The sequence below is a fragment of the Balaenoptera acutorostrata genome, chromosome 7 (assembly GCF_949987535.1).
Source record: "Balaenoptera acutorostrata chromosome 7, mBalAcu1.1, whole genome shotgun sequence".
Classification (NCBI taxonomy): Eukaryota; Metazoa; Chordata; class Mammalia; order Artiodactyla; family Balaenopteridae; genus Balaenoptera; species Balaenoptera acutorostrata.
In genome coordinates this window covers 8032205-8059014 of record NC_080070.1, presented here as the reverse complement: position 1 = coordinate 8059014, position 26810 = coordinate 8032205, and the positions used below count along the sequence as shown (strand labels likewise).

The following is a 26810-nucleotide window of genomic DNA, read 5'->3' as shown; positions in this document are numbered from 1 at the left end:
TTATCATGTTCTATTTCACAACTTAGAATATCAGTTTTGTTCCTCTGGAAGGAAAATGAAAAAGGCGACAAAGAATCTTTGAGGTGCTTTACAGTTGGCCAAACTCTTGCTAAATTACTGGCTCCATTTTTAAGCTCTGAGATGTCAAAAGCTATTAACACCAAGATTCCAATTTGAGTAAAAAATGAGATAAAAAGTCGATGCCTTTAAAAATCATAACTAAGAAATAAAAGCTACGTTTGCTGTGCAGACTAATTAAAAGCAGGATCTAGAATATTATATTAGTCTTTTTGAATATTGCTTGTCATTATTGGGAAGAAACAAGAAAGAGAAAAAAGAATAATTTGTTGAGGCAAAGTGAACTACAGCTGAGAGGCAATGAGGACCCATCTTTTCGCCTTTGATTTGCATTTGGATTGATGAGGTCGCTAACCTAGAATGAAAGCCATTGCTTTGTTTTCTTGGTCTCAGTGAAGCCACCCAAAATCCCATGCATGTATTTATCTTCTGTAAATTATGTTTATTCTTAATATTGTATGTTCATGATTCTTTTATATGCTGAGTGTCACACTTTGCCGATGGCATGAGACCATCCCAGCATCCTGCATTTATTTTTTATTTCACAGAGTATTTTGTGGGGCGTGTAGGCGTCTCCATGGTCCTATATCATGTGTGTTCTCATTCTGCCATCCCAGGCGCAATCCCGACTTGGACTGTTTATACCATTTGCTGCTTCAACTTGGAGATGATGGTCACTGATGGCTTGTTGTTGGTAGATTGTCAACATGTGTGTGCCTGGTGCTGTGAGCCTTTATGGATGAGTGTGCCTCTGAGCTAGTGACTCAGAATTCAGAACGGCAGTGATATTGATGGACGTTGAAGCTGAGTTTAATGGAATTAGCCTCAAGGGGTGGGGGAAGTGACATTAAAATGAAATCTAGAGTGGAGAAATGACTGAGTTTCTTTTCTTTTCTCTATGTAGGAAGCTTACAGATCCAGTACAGCCTGGGTGGCACCAAGGAGCCGTATAATATTGACGTGGACCACAGGAGCATGGCCAATGGGCAGCCCCACAGCGTTAATGTCACCCGTCATGAGAGGACCATCACTCTCAAGGTACACATGTGTTACTCATCAGTCGGATGTGATGCAGGGTTGCAATCTCTGTCCTCTGTCATGCTTGGCTGTTGGTTTTGATTGGTTTTGTTTTGGGCGGTTAGAGCAGGTGGAAGAGATGCTTCTGATACTTTCTCCTACAAACTTCTAACCTGTGAAGTAGAAAGATATCCAGTTCCTATAGGAAGGACAGTGACGGAGTTGATGGAGAAGAGATTTCTTGGGAGAAGGTAGAATAAATGTTTACTCTGTGCGTTCTTTGTAGCTTTCCTGCTTGTAGCCCTGCACATCTATCAGTCTACTGCTTTTATCCATTGCAGCATCTTTTTTCTCCATGGTCTCAGATGTCTGAAGCTTATCACATTTCCCGGCAAAGGTTATTTTGGTTTATCTGACCTACTTCCTTCACGACTCCAATGCAATGTGAATAATTATTTTCTTTTCTTCTATGGATGCTTTGCCTTAAAAATCCTCAGTACACAAACCTTCCCCAGCATCTCAGACTCTGGTTGTAGGCTTTCCGTACACAAAGGGACAGTTTTATTGTGACACTCAAACTTTATTTCAGGTTCATGGAGTGTCCCTACCCCCACGACCGATTTTTACAATGAAGAGACCAGCCTGGGAGACACCATGAATAAAACATGGCATGGGGAGGTCTCCCTGGGAGCTAAGGCAAAGATCAAGGCTGGAACTGTCACTGCATTCTCTAGAAGGAGTTCAAAATAGATACCTGTCAGGAAGAAGAACAGCAGGGGGACGCTGTTTTGTCAGTCAAGTGGAATGTCATTTGGCAGGGGTTCAGCAGCCTCTCCGACCTCATTCAGATTCGGATTCGGCTGGTAACTGTGGGAAGTTCAGGTTGCAAAGGAAAGGCATAAGCCCCGTCTCTTCGTGAGCACTGGTGGATGTCAAATTCATAACTTGATATGGACTTTACGCTTGGCCTTTAGCAGTAAATGCTAGAGAGCATTTTCAGGAGAGGCCTTTCCTAGGAAAATGACAACCTGCAGTTACAGCCTATTGCGCAATCAATCAAATGGGGCATAAATAAGGTTCTCTCAGAGTGATGGACAGTCGCTGAGTCTAGCGCAGTGCCTGTCACGTGTTAGGTGCTGCAAATTACTTACGGAGTAAACCACGCCCATCTTCCACCATAACTCAAGTTTGATTCAGAAAAGCCAGCAAGTCCAGGATTAGTATGGTGATTTATACCATTACAGGAAAGGGGTGGTTTTATACCATTTTATCAACATTGTGTTTACTGGCTTTTGATTAGAGGCATTCTCTTGTTTTAAAGTGCGCCGTCTGTCACCTCTCTTAAAGAAAGTGATTATCTTGCCATTTCACCATTGCAAAATTATATTAAAAGTTGAAAAGAGCTCAGCAATCAGCTTGAAGGACAGTGTCAAGGAAGGGAGCTGTTTCAGCTGCGGAATTTTGCAAGGTTAATCTCACTCTCTCCAAGAAAACGCGTCGTGTGTCGGGACTGAGCCCTGTGGCTTGAGGAACCACGTGCAGAGCCGAGGGTGGGGTGAGTGGGAGAAGAGAGTCCAGGTGATAGGCTAAATAATTCCATTTCCTGGTGCATTTCCCCAAATGAGAGTCTGGAGTAAAGAAGGTCAAGAAGGCCTCCCTTCTGCCAAATTCCACCAACTGGGGAATCTTTGGAAGGAAGCAGCAGCTCTTTAAGAACAAATATCAGCTTCATCAGAGCTGCTGTCTGCTACAGTAAATTAGCGATTACCCTGAAGAAGGGGAGACGGATGGACTATTTTGAGGCCTTGGGGCTCTTGAGGAAAGGCTGAGAAATCTGGACAGTGGAGGAGCCAGAGGCCTGCAGAGTCCAGGGGACCAAAGCGGGGCTGGGGAGAATCGGCTTCTATTGCCCAGGGTTCTTCTGATCACAAAGGACAGAAAACCAGTTCAGAATTCATTTGTAGAGAAAATTCCTAGACTAGGTTATAGAATTTAAGAAAGGGAAAACCAAAATTTTGAAAGAATCCAGGGGACCTGGAGGATTAAAACAAAGCCTAGGCCACGACCGAGTGCCTCTCTCTCTCCCTCCCTCCCTCCCTCCCCTTCTTCCCCCTCTCCGTCCCTCCCTCCCTCCGTCTTCTCTGCTTGTCACCTGCCTCTGGAGGACTGGGCAATTCCTCTTGCAGGTGGCTTCATCTTCCACACATCATGGGACACAGACACTGAAGTCGGCTCACATCTTCCCAGTTTTGCTGGGACCAGAAGCAAGGTCCTAGTTTCTTGGTTCTCATTTTAAAATCCGGAGAAGGTCTCTGATTGACCTGGCTGGGGTCACACACTCACCCTATCGTGAGGAGAGGGGAACAATGACTGATAGCCCCTAATCAAACCTCATGGTCAGCGTGGGGAATTGGGGAGAGTCCTCCAAGGAACAGGACTACAGTTCCAGGAAAAGGAAACACGATGGGTATGAAAAACTTGGGCTGCGCAATGCTTTGAGGTAAAGGAGAAGAGAGAAGTGGGAAGCATTCTAAAAGGCATGGAACTGGGGCTTCCCTGGTGGCGCAGTGGTTGGGAGTCTGCCTGCTAATGCAGGGGACACGGGTTCGAGCCCTGGTCTGGGAGGATCCCACATGCCACGGAGCGGCTGGGCCCGTGAGCCACAACTGCTGAGCCTGCGCGTCTGGAGCCTGTGCCCCGCAACGGGAGGGGCCGCGATAGTGAAAGGCCCGCGCACCGCGATGAGGAGTGGCCCCCACTTGCCGCAACTAGAGAAAGCCCTCGCACGAACCGAAGACCCAACACAGCCAAAAATAAATAAATAAATAAATAAAGTAGCTATAAAATGAAAAAAAAAAAAAAAAAAGGTCCACATGAAAAAAATAATAATCTTAAAAAAAAAAAATAAATAAATAAATAAATAAATAAAAGGCATGGAACTAATTCGGCCATAGGAATTGTACCCAGGGCGTTGGAAAGCCGGGTCCCCCACCTCCTCCTTCTGTCATACCATGGGATGCAATTGCACTGAGATTTCTTGACATGGTTAGAAAGCAGATGCCTCAACCCACTTGAATGCAGCCTGGGAAGACTTCATGGTCTGGGGTACACTGGTCTTTGTCAGCCCGGCCTCTCCAGTCCAGCCCAGATGGAAAACAAAGGTAGACATGGTGGAGGAAGAAAAGATATGGTGCCTGCTTCCAAAGAAGCAGGTCGGGCCGACTCCCTGCTCCCATGACCTGCTTTCTTGCAGGCAGGGAAGACTGTAGAGTGTGGACGTAATTCCAAGGGCACCTTTAGAACTCCAAAAAAACACTCTAATTTTTTTTTCCTGGAAACAATCTACAGATCCATCTTGAGAACTTCTACAACCGCAAGAATGTATGGAGAAAGATATAATAAAATGTTAATCATGATTATTTGTGTGTAAAAGGATTATAAATGACTTCATTTCCTCTAGAGTTTTCTATATTTCCTCATTTTTTAATTACAAGTGTATGTTGCATTTTTATAATCGAACAAAAATGTAAAACACACATATATCCTCAACCCATTCTAATAGCCCCCAGTTACAATAAAATATAATGACAAATATAGTTAAATAATTTCAAATCAAAATGTACTTCTAATCAAAGAACAAAAATAAGGCTAACTCAAAGATGAGTTTAAAAGTGCTATGGAATGTCGACAGATGAATGGATAAAGAAGATGTGGCACATATATACAATGGAATATTACTCAGCCATAAAAAGGAACGAAATTGAGTTATTTGTAGTGAGGTGGAAGGACCTAGAGTCTGTCATACAGAGTGAAGTAAGTCAAAAGAGAAAAACAAATACCATATGCTAACACATATAAATGGAATCTAAAAAAATGGTATGATGAGCCTTGTGGCAGGACAGGAATGAAGACGCAGACGTAGAGAATGGACTTGAGGACACGGCAGGGGAAGGGAGGCTGTGATGTAGTGAGAGAGTAGCATGGACATATATACACTACCAAATGTAAAATAGATAGCTAGTGGGAAGCTGCTGCATCGCACAGGGAGATCAGCTTGATGCTTTGTGACCACCTAGAGGGGTGGGATAGGGAGGGAGGGAGGGAGGCTCAAGAGGGAGGGGATAGGGGGATATATGTATACATATAGCTGATTCACGTTGTTGTACAGCAGAAAACTAACACAACATTGTAAAGCAATTATACTCCAATAAAGATGTAAAAAAAAAAAAGTGCTATGGAATGATGCCTTTGGAATTAAGGTAAAATTCTATACATTTATATATGTGCAAACATCATATAATTTAGATGATGTTTGTCAGTGTTCACAGTGTTTTTAAAAGCAGGTTTGCTTTCCTAGCTGGGTTTGGCTAAAGCTAACATTAAATTAATTTGCATTCCTTGAGCACACACTGTCTGAAATGGTGCTGAGCACTTGAGGGAAATTGACCTTGGATGAAACATTCGCTGCCGAAAAACAAAGTGCCCAATGTCCACATAGAGAATGAAGAACCGACTCTCAGAGTTCTCAGATGCCAGCGCAAACCAGAGCCCAGGACAACCCTCAAGTTGCATCATTTATGGAAACTCACAGTTGCACCCGTGATAAAGCTAAAGGCTTAATGCCAAATGTAAAACAAACCCCGAGCAGGCAGAGAGCACCCAAAAAATACTGTGATGAAAAACTGTGCCAATTAGCGTGCATCTAAGAACTGAACATCACCATTACAAGGAATAATTTCAAAGCCTTGTGTTACAAATGCTTTCTCCTTACTTTCCTTCCTGCCTGCCGTCCCTGGCTTCTCCCGTCCTCCTTCTTTCCTTCCTTTCGTCCCAGCCACGTTGCACAGGGGATGTAAGGTGGTTTACAGGGAGTACATAAAACAGAATTGAGAGTTAAAGTAAGTCACAGAAAGTAAGGCCTCAAGACAATGGGGAAATGGAATACGGTTACCCAGGTCAGAAGGTCTTACCCACTTGTGTAAGTTTGGCTCGGAACTTCTTGGTGGCCAGAAGTCCACAACCCATAAGCATAAAATATACCAGTTCTTCTAGGGAAATGGAATTTTTCTTACTCTATCATTCTTTCCTTTTTTTTATCTACCATGGATTCTATTTACTGGCATAGCAAGCTGCCCGTAGCACGATCCACTTGGCAACATCGCATGCATGATGGTAGCTCACGTTTATTGATGCTGTGATCCAGGCACTGTGCTAGCACTTGACACACATTTTCTCATTGAGTCTTCGCAAGAGGCTTACGAGGAATGCACCATTAGCATCCCCGTTTTAGAGATGTGGAAACTGACACTCAGAGTGTGATGTAGCTCAGCCAAAATCAGGAAGCAGTGAGTAGCAAAAGACTAGATGAACCTAGGTCTACCACACTGAAGTTTACACATGCTCTTAGCTGAATCACTTAGTAGAGAGATGTCTGGGAGGGTGACCATCAAATGTTGGAAGTGGATACCTCTGGCCAGTTAGAAATTGAGTGATGTTGTTGAAGTTATAAAATAGTTCAAAAATATGCAAAAGTACAGAGAATAGTAAAACATACACCTATGGACCCACCATCCAAACATTAAAAATGTTGGCATTTTGCTATATTTCTTCAGAGTTTTAAACATGCAGTGATAGTTTGAAGGCCCTTCATCCTCCTTGTTACATAGTGGGTACCGAGAGAGGTGGTACACAGGGCCTTCACCAGCGTTTCTGCAACAAATGTGTTTTTCACAAACCTGCTTGATGTAACATTTCCTTGGGAAAGTCAAGTATAACTTAAAAATGGATTTCAGCCCAAACAGTTCTGCAGGCAGTGGGGTAGAACAGGGTGATGGGAGATGAAGGGGACAAGGGCTGAGCTGATACAACTTTCTGATATTCTCACCTGATCCAAGGATAAAATTAGCTCAAAAAATGAATTAAGTACATGTTCCTTGAATAACTGTCAAATATTTAGGGGTTTTATGGAAGTTATACAATGGAGGGTTCAGGGATATAGTCTCTGGCACAGATACTCCTAATCCATTTTCTCTAAAAATCAAATGAACAGATGGTAAAGATGTATCATTTTGGCTTTCATCTAACTGGAGGGCCAGTTCAGTCCTTGCCAAGAAGAAGCTAACAGATTTGCTGCAAGTAAAATAAGGACTTTCTTAAATAATTCCAAGTCCTCAGAAACAAATGATGATCAGGTCCCCACATTTTTATAGCACAAAGAGCATGACTTCAATTGTTTTCATCAGGAATTTTCAAAACAAATGTTCCTCAGAGTCAGTGAATTACATCTCTTAAAATAAAGACCATCATTTCTTACCTGCTATTAATCAGAATTTCAACTGAATTGTATAACAGCAGTTGCATCAATTGCTAATTGAGCTGTATATTGAATATGAATCCTAAAAATGGTCAGAGGAAAGTGTTACCAACAATAGCAGCAAACGGTGAATGCTAAAGGCCAGGAATATAGAAAAAGACTAGGATAACACTAGGATAACACCAGTTGCTGTAACAACCCTAAAATGTCAGTGGCTAAACCCAATGAAAGTCTGCCTTATATCAGAAATATTTTTTAAAAAGGAAAGTCCTGTGTTCTGTAACAGTGATGAAATCATGCTGGGTAGACGCTCTGAGGACGTCCTGCTGCCGCCCTTGGCCGTGGAATAGGCTAAATTCCTGTCCATTATTTGCATGGCTCTCCATGGCTCTCCTCTGAACTGAATGTTGGCGATAATGCATTGCTTGAAGCTGTGCAGCTTCCAGGGACCATTTCCTGCAGGTGTCAGTTACACTGAGGGTTGTTTTACACTCACAAGCCTTTGTAGACCAGACCTGCAGTTTCTTTGCCAATACAGTTCCTTCAGAACCTGAGTTGGCTTCTGATCTGTCTGCTTCCGGTCAGTTTCATGTACCAGTAGATACGCCCTGCATTCTTCCCTAGACGTGGCTCTTGGACCGACATAATCATTTGCTTCCAAGGACCCTTGCCTCTCTCTCAAGGTCATGGCAGCTACCTTGAGGCCATCTGAGACAAGAAGCTTAGGTGGTTGTGGTGGGGTAAATACTCTTAATTTTAACCTCCTGCATGGCACTGAGCCAGTTTGCTGAGCTGAAAATCTTCATGTGCCTTCGTTGGTCAAAGCTTTTTACAGTTTTATTTCTTACTGTCTGGTGTGAGGCTCTAAAGTTTTGGACTTTTCTCTATTCCCTTTCACTGATGTTTGGAAACTGGCCAATTCTTTTCTGAACTCATCTCTTCCTTGACATAGGCAGCAGGAAACCACTGATATCCGTGGCCATTCTGGCTCTTTTGAAGCACTTTCCCTAAAGCCACAGGTCATAGGCACTTAGTCTGCCTTCCAGGTTATGTGCGGTGACAGATTTACAAAACATTTGCTTGTATACCATTACTGTCTGTCTTTCCAGCCTCTAATATCCGTACCACAGGACCAATGCTACAAATTTTAGGTTTCTCTTATGGCAGTACTCTGCTTCAAGATACTCATTTATGTTAATTGGGGCTACATTAGCTACTATAACAAAAAAGAAGTTTATAGATTGTGGTGATGTTTTTGTGGGTATATACTTAACTCCAGACTCATCAAGTTGAATACATTAATTAGGTACAGTTATTTGTAGGTCAAAAATAAATAAAATAGATTGCAACAACAATGAAAAATTGTTGGAGGAATTTTATTAGCAGTAAAATGAAAAGTGATTCGATTATGGACTTATAGGGCAGCTATATATGTTAATTGACATGAAACATTGATGGGCAGGGTGGCACTACTTTTTGTATGTGGAGAAATGTTCAATTGTAAGGTGTTTCAAGTAACCGCCTCAAGCCAGGAGAAATTCTCTCTGTACTGGAAGGGCCTGAATAATCATGTTATGTGGTACTCAAAATACTTTCATATGTATCCTCGTTTGACGTGCTCAACCTTATAAGTTGGGAACAGCAGGTACTATTAGCCCATTAAACAGCTGAGAAAACAGAGATTGAGGATGTCCAGGTGACTAATAAGGTCCCAGTGCTCACGAGAGGCAGACTCCTATCTAGAACCCATATAACCGGACCCCTCCTTCCGGGGCTGGTCACTGCTCACCCCATCGCCTCTTTGTCACCTTTGAGAGCCATCAAGAGACCCAGGCTCACCCCTGCCAGTTTGCCTTATAAACTTTTGAAAATTCTTAAGGGTTTTAAATAAAAGTAAGTCTTTTGGAGGGGTTAGTGTTTGAAGTCGATTAGGGTAGCAGTGGGAGATAGTAGCATGCTTGTCTGATAAACTCTTTTGACCTGTGTTGTGTTTAGAGACAGGAAAGTGCAGAGAGCAACCTAGGAGGTGATAAGATAGCCTTCCACGTGGCTCAGAGAATGCCACCTGCAGCTGGGAGGTGAAACGTGTACACTAAAGGCTCTAGGAAAAGAGGTTGATAGAGCAAGCTTTTTAAAAATTGCTGGATTTGCTTATAAAGATGATTGGTTTAAATGGCTTTTCTCAAGAATATTAACAAAGATTCCAGGAATCCCACCTCAACCCAACACAGGAAAATCCTGTGAAGGCAATAATAATAACACTAATAAAGTAGTGGTAGTAGTAGTAGTAAAAGCAATCAATATTTCTTGAGTGTACTATGCACCAGTCTCTGTCTTAGTGCTTTACAGACTGTACTTTATGCAAATCACGCTCCTGTGAGATAAGTACCATTATTCCCATTTTACAGATGATGAAACAGAGACACAGAGAGGTCATTAAGGGGTAGAGCTGAGGTACAAACCCAGGTCTGTCTGATTCCCAAGCCTAGACTCTAAACACTGTGATTTAACTGGTATTTAAATTGACCATGAATTAGGTGGTCTGGTCAGAGGCCATAGAGGACCCTTCCTCAAATACATCCACCTACGTTAGAAAACTGACTCAGCACAATTTCTACAAAGTGTTGTTAGATAACAAATGAAAGGTGTAGAAAAGTGCATGCAATATGACCTCAGTGTTAAAAAAACTAATGACATAGAGCCTTTAAAACAAACCATGAGTAGCGTGTATGTTAAACAAGAAACAAATACATAGCCTACTGCAGTTTATGAAAAGGTATATCCATTTTTTTGAAATACCAAATTACATGATAGTCTCCTTAGAAAAAAATAACTGTATGTAATGGAGGGAAAACACTTTTTTTAAAAAGAAAAGCCCTATTCAGATTTGCTGGAGGTCATAAAATCGCAACTTTTCTAAGTGAAAAAAGAAGTAAGCAGTCCAACTTTCAGGCCAGTGTTTGTGCCACATAAAAGAGTTCCACATCAGTTTTCCTGGAAGCATGGACGTAACCTCTGGTCCTTCCATCTGCGCATCCTTCTTCCCTGTGCTGGCATGGGGCCTGGCCTGAAATTAGAAGCTGAGGCTCAGATGAATTATTTAAAAGTGTGGGCCTTTATTACCCTTGAACTTTCTGCCAATAACGAACAATACTAAAAAGTGTATAGCTGTAAACACAACTGAAAATTTTAATATCAGAGGTTGTTCAAGCCTTTATTTAAAAAAATAACACTGTTTGGAAGCATTAAATCTTTTTAGGGATGTCAGAACAAATAAAGGAAGTTGACCTCACTAGTCTAAGGTCCTGCTCTGAGATTACATTTACTGTAACATTTTCCCTTTGGCTAATTTAGTGTTTCTCTCCTCTGGAAGATGAGCTCACAGCCTTGGTTGTGCGTTACAAGCAGGCTTGACAGAAGGGCGGTGATTGCGGGAACAGTGACGAGCCCTTTGATGTCTCTAATCCTTCCCTCCCGGGAGCACTCGGACCCACGCACTGGCTCTCTCTCTGGGTTCTCAGCAAGCGTATTACTGCTTCTCTTCCTGCATTCGTGGAAGACCGACTCAGATGTTTACTTATGCGGAGGCCATAGGTCAATGTTTTACTCATTTCTCATATCATTACAATGGTTTAATTCCACAGAAGTTACCTGGGAAGAGAAGAAACAGGGATGTGTCGACTGAAAACTTGCCCATTAATTTGGTCTGCACATGTGTCAGTTTGTTTTGTTTTGTTTTCAGTATTTCCATGTATCCAGAGAAGCCTATTCACAATCGAGACACACATCAGAAACCTCATGACCTCATTAGCTTTGTGTCGTTTGGTTTTAGATTGGGCTTTGGGTCCTTGGCCCATGGTAGAGTATTTTAGCAAATTTTCCTTATTTATTTCTGAACAGAAAGTAGGACTGTTTGGTGAAGTGTCTCCAAAAAAGAGAAACAAGATACACAACCGTCAGTGCCGAGGATTCCTCCCCCTGCCTCCGTGTGTTCAAACTGACCTGCAGCTTTAAACTGAGACCAGCTCTATACTTAGTGGTCTGGGCACCCACTATGTAAGGTCTCAGTTCTGAGGTGTGCAGTGGAGATGTGTGACAAAAGGTTCTCAAGATGATTCTGGGATGTTCCATTAACAGTGCATTTTTTAAAATATTAAAACCATATGATGATCACGAAGAATTTAACACTGTGACATGTAATTGACATCAATCTCTTATCCTTGTCTGCCACTCAGCCCACGGCATGATGGGAAATTCCGAACAGAAACCATTCCTTAAGCCTGACTTGGGTAAAATCAGGGGGTCATCAATGCCATCCCATACGGCTGCTTATGAAGTGCAATTAAAATTAACTCAACTTCATTGAGTATACATTGAGGAGAACAAATATATGCTGTGTACCTATTACATGAAAGAAATCCAGGTAGGCAATGATGAGTTGGTGGGGCAGGAGGAATGAACGAAATGTATCCTTTACCCTCAAGGAGTTTATATTCTGGGAGGAGAGAAAAGCTGTATACACACTCGATACACATTTCTTCAGATAGTAGAGGCTCATTCCACCTAATTCTCCTTAGCAAGAGACTTAACAAGTTGGTCTCCCAATCAGCGTATAAATAATAGACTGGGGATCTAGCAGAAGAGAGTATTATGAGTCTTGGCTGGTAATAAGGCTATAGCACATGAAGCAAGATTTCCCTTTGAGGATGGTCTGAGTCTAAACGGAGACCCCCATGGATTGTTACTAAGTTGTTACTAAGACATACATTTTTAAACATCCTTATTGACAGATTCCTCCACTTCCTAACTCTGTGTTCTCTGACAAGTTACTGAACGCTGTGTTTACGTATTTGTAGAATGAGAATAAGGCCACCTATTTTAATGGGGCGTGTGTGTATGTTAAATGAAAATTTACATGAAAATATCTAGCATCTTCTATGGCCCAATAAATGCTACTTCCCTTCCTTCCTTCCCAAGTCCCTTCTCTTTCTTAAAAGCAAAAAGTAAGAGGGCAGCTGTTAGGTCATTATCAGCAGGGCCTTCAGAACCAAGGTTCCTGTTCCATCCATTTGCAGTTCAACCCAGGGAGCAAGTCCTCAGCACCTTGTACATTCACAGCGGGCAGCATGGCTGGTGCCTTCAGAAGCCACAGTCCAACAGAAGAGACCATCAGTCACACGGACATGAACCAGGGGCCAACTGAAGTATGGACCCGTGCTGAGGAAGCACGGAAAAGGGGGGGAAATTAATCATCCTGGGGGTGGGAGAAATGGATCAGAGAAGAGACTGAGGAAGGCATTTGAGCTGTGCCTTAATGTTTGCATGAGGGGCAGGAGGACCACATTATCAGACTTATTTTTTACCACAGGCACCCAGTATTTGCTCTTCTGCAATCCAAAAAAATTACAGAGGGGGACCGAAGAAAAAATAAGTTTAACCCATCAAACTCATCTGATCTGAAACAGAAAAAGACTCATAATGAATATGTCAACACTTCCAAGTTTTTCATTTCTTTTCTAAAGCAATTTCATCTGCAAAAGAATTATGCACTCTAAGGCTAGACAGGACCTCCATTCCAACGCTCCAGAAAAATGTGTTTACTTAGCTTTACATTTCTTACAGCTCAGTGGGAAAACAGTTGCAGTGCAATTTCTGATCCAGTTTAGGGTTTGAGATGTCAGTTCTCTCTTTTCTCCTCCAGAATGCAGCCAAAGCTGTTGGAGCATTCATTTTTTTCCCCCAAGCACATTAAGTCCATAAATCATCCCTCAAGAAAGAAGGTAAGGTTCCCGGATTTCTATTTCGTCTGGCATTAAAACTAAAGTCCAGTCGGTGAGGCATTATATCGTTATATCCATCTGCAGTGCACTAAAATCACTCTCAAAGATGGTAATTCTCAAAGCAATTTGGTAATTCTCAAAGCAATTTTGTAACACAATAGGCAGAGCGGTGTTTGCCATGCACAGGTAACTGAAAGCAGGTTCCTATCTCACATAAATGTATCTCCTCTCTGAAAAATAAATGTATCTCCACATGCAGTCCGAGGTTCTGAAGGGTTACACGCTGCCCTTTTACTCAGTGAAGGGAAAAGTCAGCACAGGGACTGAGTGTGAGGATTTTGATGGACCGGGTGCCCTGGAGCGGGTCCTGAGCTAGTGCTACGATGCCCTCTAGTGGTCATTAGCCGGAACCAGTGCTGAGCGTGGGGAAGGGAAAACTTCCATATGAAACTAGCTCAGGTGAGGCTTCTACAAATGCTCATCTAATGCAGAGTCAGGAGTTGTAATGTGCGTCATTTGCATCTAATGTGAAATGCTGGGATGGCCATGGGGCTTGGCGTTGCTTATATAAATGGGAGCTTGATGTCACGTTCAAAGGTACAGCCCAAGGATTTCGTTCCCACCTGTGCTTCTCACAGCTCTGTCCCCGAGCCCTGGGCACTGGAGAGCCTGAAGAAATGTTTGCTGAGTGACTGGATAAATGAATGAATCACATTTATAAATAATGGATTCTGAGCACACGTGCTGCATTTGAGAGTACAAAGATTCTTTCTGCTTCCTAAGGTGCATTTGATTTGCATTCTTCCCTGTCATGGCTAGTGACCTAAAAGATTTAGCCCTACCCTAACATCGTTGAGATGAGGAGATGTGATCTGAATGCTGGAGGGGATGGTAATAAAAAACTTCATGGGTAGAAGCGGGGGTCTGAGCTGGTAGTTCAACAGTGAAGATGGCGCAAGAGCATCAAAAAGGAAGTGGAACTAAAAGCAAATAAAGCCACTGAGTAAATACTGCCGCTCCCTCCAGCATCCCTCCCTATATTGTCACCCAGGCCACCAGCAGAAGTTAAACTGGAGAATAGACAGAAATGAGCCCTCTCTACCCCTGTGAGGATGACATTGGGATCTGGATTATCGACCCACAGCCTCTGCCTTTGCTTGTGCGCTTAAGCCCCACAACCGAACACCACAAATGCACAGTGGTGCCAGCGGCGAAGTAACTGACAGGCTTCTGTAGCCTCTGACCTCCGACGTTGAAGTCACCTCCGAAAACCCGTCCTGCAGCCAGAGATGGATGCAGACAGCCAGGGTCATGTAAATCAGAAGATCCCTAAAACGAGAGGTAGCAAGACGGGGGCCGGGAGGACATGAGGCAGAGGCGATGCCGGGCTGTCCCTGCCCTCCACTCATTCCCAGGAGTACTTTGTGCAGCTGCTGTGGGCATCCTGCCAGCCTAGCTTTGCAACAGCACAGGATCCAGGCAGACACAGTAGAGTAGCTCAGACTCTACAGGCGCACAGACCTCTGGGCTGTACCTCTCGGAAGCTATGTGTCCCTTTAGGCAACGTAACTTACTCCCAGGGCCTCGGTTTCCTCAACTGTAAAATGGGGTGAATGAGAGTCTGTGCCCACAGGGTTGTTTGCAGATTCAGTGAAATAATACGTGTAAAGTACCTAAGGTGGGATCTGACCTGGAGTTGACTTTCAAGAAATGTTAGCTGCTACCCTGATGATGATGTTGATAATATGGAAGGAGGGGGAAGAAGAGGATCAAACTTTGGGAGGATGTGCTTTGCACGTTTCCTCCTTCTCCCAAATCCTTTCAGTTACATATTCTTTCTTCCCAAGATTGTCAAGGGAACCCAGGCAGCATGTCAAGAACCAAACCGTCTCTAGAAGATTGATTAATTAAGAGCTGGGACTTGGGCAGAGTACAGAGTGGGTCTGGGGTCAGCATGAGGTTCAAGATCCACAGTCTCACCCAAGCCTTTCCTGGAGTAGATTTGAATACAGGCTCCAAGTCCAAAGCTACATCTAACAGGCTTCCAGGCTGAGAATTATCTTGGTCCATTTTATTATAGCTTTAACACGCACGCACACATGCACGCACGGCTGCGTCACAGGAGAAGTGAATGCTCTCCTTAGATTTCTTACCTCATTTCCTCTAGTCTTTCCTATTTCCCATTCCTCACCACCTCTACTAAATTCTTCCACCCCTCCCCACATTCCACTTCTTGGAACAGGCTCCAAACACAGCCTTAAAAAACTACATTGTTTCCAGGGAGCAGAGCCTTACTGCTTTCTGTAAAGCCAGCAGAACTGGTCATCATTTGAGCTGTTAGACCCTGCATTCACCCCACATTCTGAAGTCACTCTGTGTTTAATGATTCTCTTGATACACCTTTATACTCTTTCACCTGGAACAGAATTTAAAGGATGTGGATATCAGTCCTCTGATAATTGCCAATTTTTAGACTCCATCCTGAATATTGTTATTGCTGCCAAAACCTACTGGCAAAGTAATATCGATAGAGCCTCTGTACAAAAAAGAATGTGCTTGCTGAGTTTTCTTAATATCAAGGACTTTAACTGTGTTACAGTTGAAATCAATAGAAATGTAACCTTTTCAACCACATAAAATGAGTTCTTTTTTTTTATTAGTCTTTTTCTGCCATTACAGTGTCATGATTGCAGGAGGAATGAGGTCAACCTAAGCTTTAATGAAAGACCATTCAGGAAACAAACTCAAACTCATTTAAATACTGAAGCCAGTGCCTTAAAAAGATCAATAAAGTAAAAGCACCTGGGGTCGCTTTACTTAAACTCCCCACATATAAGAATCATTCCACAAGCACGATGTGAGCAAACCTTTAAACCTAGAAGACCAACCAATAAGGAAGAAAATGCTGTTTCATTAAACAGGTTTAGAACCGTAAAGCCCTTATCCTTAGTCTGATTAGACGCTCAGCATTTAAATTTTCTCTCTGTATTTTAAACATCATCTGGAGAAGACTCACTGATCAGTGAATTTACTTAGGAAAGTCATTAGCTTTTAGGGTTAGGGGTGTGACAGCGATAGAAATCACAGGTTCATTTCTTTAAAAATAACAAACACCGGATTGTGCTCTAATGACCAGGAGCCTTAGAATTGCAGGGAGCCAGGAAATGTTCTTTCTAACAACACAGCCTGGTGTCCTGCACATAGTTATGTGTATTAAATTGAATAGCTACTGCTGAGTCCGTGGACCTGGGTCAGACACAAACCTCTTGGTGCCTCAGTTTCCCCAGAGCTGAGTATGACAAGATCTTTCTCCACCTCCTTCCCTAGATACGAAAACAAAGATGATTGTCACAAACCTCTTCCAGTTTTTCTCTATAAACAACAATGTAAATTGCAAACTTTAGTCATAATATTTGCTTAGAATAATTTTAGAATTGGAAGGGTCTTCATGGGCCATTGAATCCAACCTCTGACCCAACTTAGAATCATCACCAGTCCCTCCTGACATCACCGGATATGAGAAACATGCTATTCTTCATTTATTGAAGTATAGTTGATTTACAGTGTTGTGTTAGTTTTTGGTGGACATCAAAGTGATTCAGTTATACATACATATATATATATATATATTCTTTTCCAGATTCTTTTCCATGTTAGGTTATTACAAGATATTGAATATAGTTCCCTGTGCTATGCAGTAGGACCTCGCTGATTATCTATTTTATATATAGTAGTCTGTGTATCTACTAATCCCAAACTCCTAATTTATCCCTCCCCCACTGAAATGTAGTGGGACGTTCCCAGCTGGGGACATCTGCTCGGCGCATCTTCAGCTTTGCTCCACAAGGTGGCTGGACGGCAGAATCGCTCGGAAGTCTTCGTGTGTGGGCTTCCCGGGTGGCGCAGTGGTTGAGAATCTGCCTGCCAATGCAGGGGACACGGGTTCGAGCCCTGGTCTGGGAAGATCCCACATGCCGCGGAGCAACTCGGCCCGTGAGCCACAACTACTGAGCCTGCGCGTCTGGAGCCTGTGCTCCGCAACAAGAGAGGCCACGATAGTGAGAGGCCCGCGCACCGCGATGAAGAGTGGCCCCCACTTGCCGCAACTAGAGAAAGCCCTCGCACAGAAACGAAGACCCAACACAGCCAAAAATAAAAATAAATTAATTAATTTAAAAAAAAAAAAGTCTTTGTGTGGCGTTAGGAGGTATGAGGAGTCCTGTCATTTACTAAAAGACATGCCTAGAAGGTGATATGGCCAGAGGGGGAATTTGAGGCTTATGCCAAGGTCTCCCTCTTCCCGCAGGGAAGCTCCCTGAGCAGTCAGGTCACCCCGGGACAGTCACCCGCCTGTGCCCAGGTGGCCTAGGGGCTGCACAGGTGTGGCCTTCTCGGGAGTGCACACGGGCAGACGCCTGACGCAGCCAACCTGCTCACCCCGCAGATGTGTCTGATCGTGTTCTTCAGTGAGGGGCTCATCTTCAAAGAAAGTCCTCGTATCTGGGCCAGTCACAGCCGGGGCCCCCGCGGAGAACTTGACAATCAGAGCGGCCACACCCACCTCCACACTGGCCGTCCCAGCCTCAGCAGACAAGCGACCGGACAGCAGTACCATCCCACACACCAGCCTGCGATGGTTTCCCTGTCCGTAGGCAGATGGTTCTAACACATCGTGTTTACTGATGGCTTTGTTAAAACTTCCTCCCCAAAAACTCACCCAGGAATTTGCCAGGAACCAAATTTAAACAACCAACCCCTGAAAACACGTGCTGGACAAACCAAGATGACAGACGCCAATAAAGACTGAAACAGAAAGGGCCCCAATCATATTCGTCATGTTGACATGTTTTCTCATAACTGTTCTCCCTCATAGTTCTTTATTCTTTTCATTTAATTAATGGAAGATTTAGCCATCACATTGTATAATTTTAGCAACATTATGCTTGTTAATACCTGTTTTCAGAATTGACCTTCCCTAATTTTATTTTATTTCTCTTCTTTGTCTTCCTCCTCCCTTTTTCCATCCATTGATTTGTTTTTCCTTATTCCCGGAAAGTCGTTTTACAGTCTATCAAAATGTGTTTTGCCTTGAGATTTTCAGGAAAATATGCCACATGAAATGATTTAATTGACGCTGTGTTAATATTATCTAAACCACCCACTACACTAGGTGTAGTCATTAAATTTGACGGCTATTAAAGTGATTTTAAACATAAAAGCATATAAAATTCATAAGCTATTCTCACACTAGATCTCTAAGAAGGAAATCAGAAGTATAATTACTAGATACCGATTCAGATGTTGATTTTTAATGCTTTATCATCATCTTCTGAATGCTCATGTACAAGTCAAAAGACAAACCTGAAAACCCTAAATATGCTCTGACCAGATTCTTTGAAAAAATTATACAGCATTTGGGCCCTTCTTGCTATAAATGTCTTCAAAATTAACTTTATTTTAAAAATGCTATATCAGCTATGAAATGAGAATTTCTCCTCTCATCCTTTGATATTTATAAATATTATAGGGATTTATTGATAAAAAAATCAGTTTGTTCTTTTTAAAATACTTTATGCTTTAAATAGTATTCAGTGTTTTTCCAGTAGGTGGAGTATTAGACTAGGGAAAGTGGATTAACATTTGAAAGCTAATTTTTTTTCTTTTTACTGTTTTGAGAAATTTTTTATATAAAACATAAATCACCTAATGGGCTCACTAATTCTTTTAATTGCATCAATACCACAGGATTTCAATTGCGCTAGACCTTATGAGGCAAAATATGTTGTACTGATTATGTTTCCATAATAAAGATGGCATGATGACAATAGTAATAAGTACTTATAATAACTCTCATTTTAAAATTGCTTATCAAGTCATAAATGAAAACTCCTGACATCTCTGAAAGAGAAATTACGTGCATGTACAGGAAAGAAAGATGTGTCTCTTAAATCCTTTATTTCTCAGACCTTAACCAGTTCTGGAAAAGAGCATTCCTTGTGAGTTTAAAATTGGTTCAAGGCCAACCCTGCCACTTGCAGTCTGTGACCTGGGGCAGGCCACTTACTCTCCTGGCACCCTGCTTTCTCCTCTACATTTGTGGGCAAAAGGTGATAAGCTAGCTCTTTCTAAGGCCCCTACCTGCTTGAATATCCCTGATGAATCTGTCTGTTTTGTAAACATTTTCTCAGGGTGAATGTTGTGAGCACATTTGCTGAGATGTGTGAATGCGTATGGCAGAGACAGCTCTTGGTCCATGGCCTGTGTCTCAGAACTGAAAGTGAGAAAACTCTGCCTGGTCTACGGGGCAGTGACTCTCCTTCGTGCGCTCCGTCCATCACTAGGATTGGCTGCAGGGGAGCAGTGTGCTGATGGAACACTTCACAAGGTGATGCCCTGGACCTGAGTCTTAGCAGAGGGTTCTGCTCAAAGCCCCAGGCACCTGGGAAAATACTGCTCCTTAGGCCCAGAGTAGCAAAACATTTTCAGTCAGAGAAACCTTAAGTATTTCCTGGTTCATCCTCCTTGTTGTACAAATGAGGAAACAGGTCCAGGGAATCTTCGTGAAGTGTCCCCACCCAGCTGTTCAGTGGCAGAGCCAGGACCAGTCTCCTGGCCCGTCCTCGCTCCCCCGGACCACCCTCCTGTCCTACACTGGAAGTCCAGCCGAGTTCCCTAGTGAGCCTGGCAAGGACAGCAAGACTCAGTCCTTCCCACCCTCCAAGGAAGAGAAATGAGGTCCTGTCAAAGCAGGTCTTCTGAGGGTGAACAGAAGAAACAATGGCCACTTTTCCTCCTTTTTGCATTTCCTTGGGCAGGTGATGTAGATTTGAAGAGAGCCTCCAGTTCCCATTTGCAAGGTGTTCTCCATCCTAGAAAGGCCGTGGATTCAGCTGGATCTTTCCTAGATGTGGAAGCGAAGTCTCCTCTCCTTGGTCTTAGAGTAGAAGGACCCCAGACCCAGGCACAGGCTGAGGAGAAGGGGGCTGAGGAGGTGAATGCATCTGCTTTGGTTCTAGGCTACGCCACCTCTAGCCTTGCTGAAAATTCATTCATTAAATGGAAGTCCCCCACGTGGTTGAGTCCAGCTCATCAGGGGACTGCAAGGAAGCTTGGGGCCAGTAATAAAGTGAGTGGGTTAGATAACATCCCCAGAACAAGAACTAATTCAACCATTGTGCTTGGTGACAGGAGAGCAGAAGAGCTTGCCAGGCAAAGGACACAGCAAAAAGGGAGCCCTGGAACGTGTTCCAGAGAACATAGTGGTCCAAGGGCTGAAAGATGTTGAGTAGGGTCAGAGCAGAGGGGCAGGGGGGAGGGGAGAGCAATGCCCTTTCCTCATCCAGGGAGACGGCACCTTCCCCTCTGATCGCCTCAGGGGCATTCATCCGTCCTGAAGCAGCAAAGGCTCCCTGGCTGGCCCACCTGCAGGTGACTATTCCTTCACAGAGGGGCACCAGGTAGCCCGTTCAGGCACCTCTTTACAGGTGTGCACCGCTCTCCTGAGAATGAAAGTTTGACAATTTCTAGTTTATTTCATGGTTCTGTTACAGGGGAGAGTGTTTCTTGGCCTCTTCCTTCTCTTTCTGTATCTATAAAACAGCAGGGCTCCTAAGCAGTTTAGGCCAAAACCAAAATAAGGTAGATGTCACCGTGACCTCCCCGATGGCCCCCTGCCATCGGCATCCTTGGTTGCCCTTGGAATTGGAGGGATAATCCTGTGTCCTGGCGGTCCAGGCGGGAAGAGGCTGGTGTGCTGGCCTCCACAGTGATGCACTTGTGCTTCCCAGCCTTGTGGTCCCAGGAATGGGTTATGATGAGCTCACAGCTCCCAGAGAAGCAGGGTCTCCCAGAGCATAAAGATTCAGATCCCAGCCTAGCCATCAGTCAGTGTCCTTCCAGGATGGAGTCTTCCAGGATGGAGTGAGGCTGGCTCACCCAAGCCCGACGGCCATAACATTCTCTGCGGGCTTCAGTCAGTTGGATCGTCCCTAGAGCTCTTCTCCTCTAAGAGCAGAAGTTCCAGTGGAAGTAGAACCTTGGTTTTCCGTATCCTAAATACACACACACTCACACACACACACCTCCCAACACCAACATGGCTCATTCAATAAATGTTAAGTGAGCATCTAAGATGATACAGACCCATTTCATGTGGGTAATAAATGGACCAGGAGATTTACTAGATAATCTCGCGGAAAAAGAAAGAGCCAGAAGTGCAGAGGTGAGATGCCATCCCCTGGGCCCCGATGCCCGGTGTCTTTCCTCTGCCTGCCTAGCCCACAGCTCGAGGTTTCGCAAGCGTGTGCACCTCGGGCCCTGTGTCTGGGAGAGCGAGAGGTGGATGGGGCGGGCCCCTGTCCTCGCAGAGTCACTGTCGAGGCAGGGGACCCTGTAACGGGTGGCAGGCCCACATGAACTCTACTTTTCAGTCTCCCGCTCGCGTCTGTGTTTCTCCTGTGTCCTCTCCATGAAGGAGAACAAAGCGACTTGGGGTCAGGAAGAGGTGGAAAACATTTACATGGATTTCCCCTTGATGCTGGGGTCAGTCTTGCTCTTTCCCGTTCTCAGTTGTGAATGGTCTGGGGCTTGCGGGACCCCCATCTGCAGACCTGCAAATGGGATGGAGAATAAGGTGGGAGAGAAAGATACAGCCTCTGCTCTTAAACTCTCTCTCCTGTAAAGTCCATCGGGGTTTCCGGCTAGAAGGGATGGATTGAGACAGGTAACAGTGAGACTAGCTGATAGCTGTTTCTCATCCCTCTTTTCTGTTTGCACTGGCCTCTTGCCATGTTTAAACTTGGAGCAAAACATCCATCAGGATGGTTTGTTCTGAAGTCAATATTGCTAAGCTGATTCCAAGTATTACCCAGAATTAGGGATTAGGAGAAGAGGCAAGAAATCCCGGGCCCTTGTCCGGAGCCCCGGAAATGTGTCCTCGGGCAGTGTATCATGACCCTTCGTCTCCAGATATGGGGCTGGGCCCTTGGATGGTGAGAAGTGGCCACGCTGCCTCAGTCTTTCTTCCCTCCTCCTTCCCCGCCTCCTCCAACTCATCCCCAAAACCTAAACAGGCTGAGGAAATCCCTTCAAACTCTGCCAAGACAAACTGTGGCTTAAAATGGAAATGAACTGAAATCACAAAATGATACCTGAACGACATTAAAGCTCTGAACTCAGCGTGTGAGATGCGAGGCCCAGCCTGAGTCAGAATGATGGTAAATGTCGAACAAATGAGTGTCCCTTTAAGGTGTCCTGGGGCACATGGTGTCACAGTCTTTAATTTTAATGAGGCTCTATTACACAATCTCTTATTGCCGCTTAACTGCCGGTGAAATGACCACCAGCTAAATGTGCAGCAAAATAGCTCATGTGGACCCCAAAGAAATTACCTTGAAATTATTGCACTTGACCATGACAGATACACCTGGGTTCCTTGGAAGAGTGGCATGGCAGCCACCTGGTAATATAAGTGAAAGAGTATAATGTGACGCGTCCTGAGGCTTTGCAGGTTGAGCTGTACTTGCCTAATCTGATTTAATGCATTTTCTCCTTTAAATGTAAATACTTAAAACACAGCTGATCTCTCCCCTGGTTGAACCAGTGGAGCTGGCTCAGGAGACTGTCCCTTTCAGCCTAACATTCTCTTTGTGGCTGGGTGTAGCTGGGTTGGAATGTCAATTCTGCCACATACTCCTTTTCTGAGTTTGGATGCTTTTTGTAATATCAAAGCAAAGGACACTATGCAATATCTATTAAATGAGTTAAGATGTGAAAAGCCTGGCACAAAGCCTTGCACACAGTGGTGGCTCAATACGTGCGTCCTCCTTTTCCTGGTGTAGATGCCTGGGTCTGAACAGGAGACAGAAATCACATAGTAGGTTAAACATAGGGTTTTAATATAAGAATTGTTTTTTTAACATCTTTATTGGAGTATAATTGCTTTACAATGGTGTGTTAGTTTCTGCTTTATAACAAAGTGAATCAGTTATACATATACATATATCCCCATATCTCTTCCCTCTTGCGTCTCCCTCCCACCCTCCCTATCCCACCCCTCTAGGTGGACACAAAGCACCAAACTGACTTCCCTGTGCTATGTGGCTGCTTCTCACTAGCTATCTATTTTACATTTGGTAGTGTATATATGTCCGTGCCACTCTCTCACTTCGTCCCAGCTTACTGTTCCCCCTCTCTGTGTCCTCAAATCCATTCTCTATGTCTGCGTCTTTATTCCTGTCTTGCCCCTAGGTTCTTCAGAACCATTTATTTTTTTTATATATTCCATATATATGTGTTAGCATACGGTATTTGTTTTTATCTTTCTGACTTACTTCACTCTGTATGACAGACTCTAGGTCCATCCAATTCACTACAGATAACTCAATTGCGTTTCTTTTCATGGCTGCGTAATATTCCATTGTATATATGTGCCACATCTTCTTTATCCATTCATCTGTCGATGGACAATTAGGTTTCTTCTATGTCCTGGCTACTGTAAATAGAGCTTCAATGAACATTGTGGTACATGACTCTTTTTTTAAATATTTACCATTTTTTTTTAATTTATTTATTTATTTATTTTTGGCTGTGTTGGGTCTTCGTTTCTGTGCGAGGGCTTTCTCTAGTTGCGGCGAGCGGGGGCCCCTCTTCATCGCGGTGCACAGGCCTCTCACTATCGTGGCCTCTCTTGTTGCGGAGCACAGGCTCCAGACGTGCAGACTCAGTAGTTGTGGCTCACGGGCCCAGTTGCTCCACGGCATGTGGGATCCTCCCAGACCAGGGCTCGAACCTGTGTCCCCTGCATTGGCAGGCGGATTCTCAACCACTGCACCACCAGGGAAGCCCACGTGACTCTTTTTGAATTGTGGTTTTCTCAGGGTATATGCCCAGTAGTGGGATTGCTGGGTCATATGGTAGTTCTATTTTTAGTTTTTTAAGGAACCTCCATACTGTTTTCCATAGTGGCTGTACCAACTTACATTCCCACCAACAGTGTAGGAGGGTTCCCTTTTCTCCACACCCTCTCCAGCATTTACTGTTTGTAGATTTTTTGATGATGGCCATTCTGACTGGTGTGAGGTGATACCTCATTACAGTTTTGATTTGCATTTCTCTAATAATTAGTGATGTTGAGCATCTTCTCATGTGCTTTTTGTCATTCTGTATGTCTTCTTTGGAGAAATGTCTATTTAGATCTTCCACCTATGTTTTGATTGGGTTATTTATTTTTTTGATATTGAGCTGCATGAGCTGCTTGTAAATTTTGGAGATTAATCCTTTGTCAGTTGCTTCATTTGCAAATATTTTCTCCCATTCTGAGGGTTGTCTTTTCGTCTCGTTTATGGTTTCCTTTGCTGTGCAAAAGCTTTTAAGTTTCATTAGGTCTCATTTGTTTATTTTTGTTTTTATTTCCATTTCTCTAGGAGGTGGGTCAAAAAGGATCTTGCTGTGATTTATGTCATACAGTGTTCTGCCTATGTTTTCCTCTAAGAGTTTAATAGTGTCTGGCCTTACATTTAGGTCTTTAATCCATTTTTAGTTTATTTCTGTGTATGGTGTTAGGGAGTGTTCTAATTTCATTCTTTTACATGTAGCTGTCCAGTTTTCCCAGCACCACTTATTGAAGAGGCTGTCTTTTCTCCATTGTATATTCTTGCCTCCTTTATCAAAAATAAGGTAACCATATGTGCCTGGGTTTATCTCTGGGCTTTCTATCCTGTTCCATTGATCTATATTTCTGTTTTTGTGCCAGTACCATACTTTTTTGATTACTGTAGCTTTGTAGTATAGTCTGAAGTTTGGGAGCCTGAATCCTCCAGCTCTGTTTTTCTTTCTCAAGATTGCTTTGGCTATTCAGGGTCTTTTGTGTTTCCATACAAATTGTGAAATTTTTTATTCTAGTTCTGTGAAAAATGCCATTGGTAGTTTGATAGGGATTGCACTGAATCTGTATATTGCTTTGGGTAGTATAGTCATTTTCACAATGTTGATTCTTCCAATCCAAGAACATGGTATGTCTCTCCATCTGTTTGTATCATCTTTAATTTCTTTCATCGGTGTCTTATAGTTTTCTGCATACAGGTCTTTTGTTTCCTTAGGTAGGTTTATTTCTAGGTATTTTATTCTTTTTGTTGCAGTGGTAAATGGGAGTGTTTCCTTAATTTCTCTTTCAGATTTTTCATCATTAGTGTATAGGAATGCAAGAGATTTCTGTGCGTTAATTTTGTATCCTGCAGGTTTACCAAATTCATTGATTAGCTCTAGTAGTTTTCTGGTAGCATCTTTAGGATTCTGTATGTATACTATCATGTCATCTGCAAACAGTGACAGTTTTACTTCTTTTGCAATTTGGATTCCTTTTGTTTCTTTTTCTTCTCTGATTGCTGTGGCTAAAACTTCCAAAACTGTGTTGAATAATAGTGGTGAGAGTGGGCAACCTTGTCTTGTTCCAGATCTTGGTGGAAGTGGTTTCAGTTTTTCACCATTAGAATGATGTTGGCTGTGGGTTTGTCATATATGGCCTTTATTATGTTGAGGTAAGTTCCCTCTATGCCTACTTTCTGGAGGGTTTTTATCATAAATGGGTGTTGAATTTTGTCAAAAGCTTTTTCTGCATCTATTGAGATGATCATATGGTTTTTCTCCTTCAATTTGTTAATATGGTTTATCACATTGATTGATTTGCATGTATTGAAGAATCCTTGCATTCATGGGATTAAACCCCACTTGATCATGGTGTGTCATCCTTTTAATGTGCTGTTAGATTCTGTTTGCTAGTATTTTGGTGAGGATTTTTGCATCTGTGTTCATCAGTGATATTGGCCTGTAGTTTTCTTTTTTTGTGACATCCCTGTCTGGTTTTGGTATCAGGGTAATGGTGGCCTCATAGAATGAGTTTGGGAGTGTCCCTCCTTCTGCTATATTTTGGAAGAGTTTGAGAAGGATAGGTGTTAGCTCTTCTCTAAATGTTTGATAGAATTCACCTGTGAAGCCGTCTGGTCCTGGGCTTCTGGTTGTTGGAAGATTTTTAATCACAGTTTCAATTTCAGTGCTTGTAATTGGTCTGTTTATATTTTCTATTTCTTCCTGGTTCAGTCTTGGAAGGTTGTGCTTTTCTAAGAATTTGTCCATTTCTTCTAGGTTGTCCATTTTATTGGCATATAGTTGCTTGTAGCAATCTCTCATGATCCTTTATATTTCTGCAGTGTCAGTTGTTACTTCTCCTTTTTCATTTCTAATTCTACTGGTTTGCGTCTTCTCCGTTTTTTTCTTGATGAGTCTGGTTAATGGTTTATCAGTTTTGTTTATTTTCTCAAATAACCAGCTTTTAGTTTTATTGATCTTTGCTATTGTTTCCTTCATTTCTTTTTCATTTATTTTTCATCTGATCTTTATGATTTCTTTCCTTCTGCTAACTTTGGGACTTTTTTTTTCTTCTGTCCCTAATTGCTTTAGGTGTAAGGTTAGGTTGTTTATTTGAGATGTTTCTTGTTTCTTGAGGTAGGATTGTATTGCTATAAACTTCCCTCTTAGAACTGCTTTTGCTGCATCCCGTAGGTTTTGGGTCATCGTGTTTTCATTGTCATTTGTTTCTAGGTATTTTTTGATTTCCTCTTTGATTT

General features: G+C 43.0%; 1 protein-coding gene across 1 annotated transcript in view; it reads left to right on the top strand.

Moving 5' to 3' along the window:
- The window catches only part of CNTNAP2 (contactin associated protein 2), a 1523154-nt gene that overhangs the window by 1357324 nt on the left and 139020 nt on the right, over positions 1 to 26810 (top strand). Inside the window, exon 20 of the mRNA XM_057550506.1 lies at positions 983 to 1116. Within this exon, the coding sequence (XP_057406489.1) occupies positions 983 to 1116 (134 nt within the window). The remainder of the gene's footprint in view (positions 1 to 982; positions 1117 to 26810) is intronic.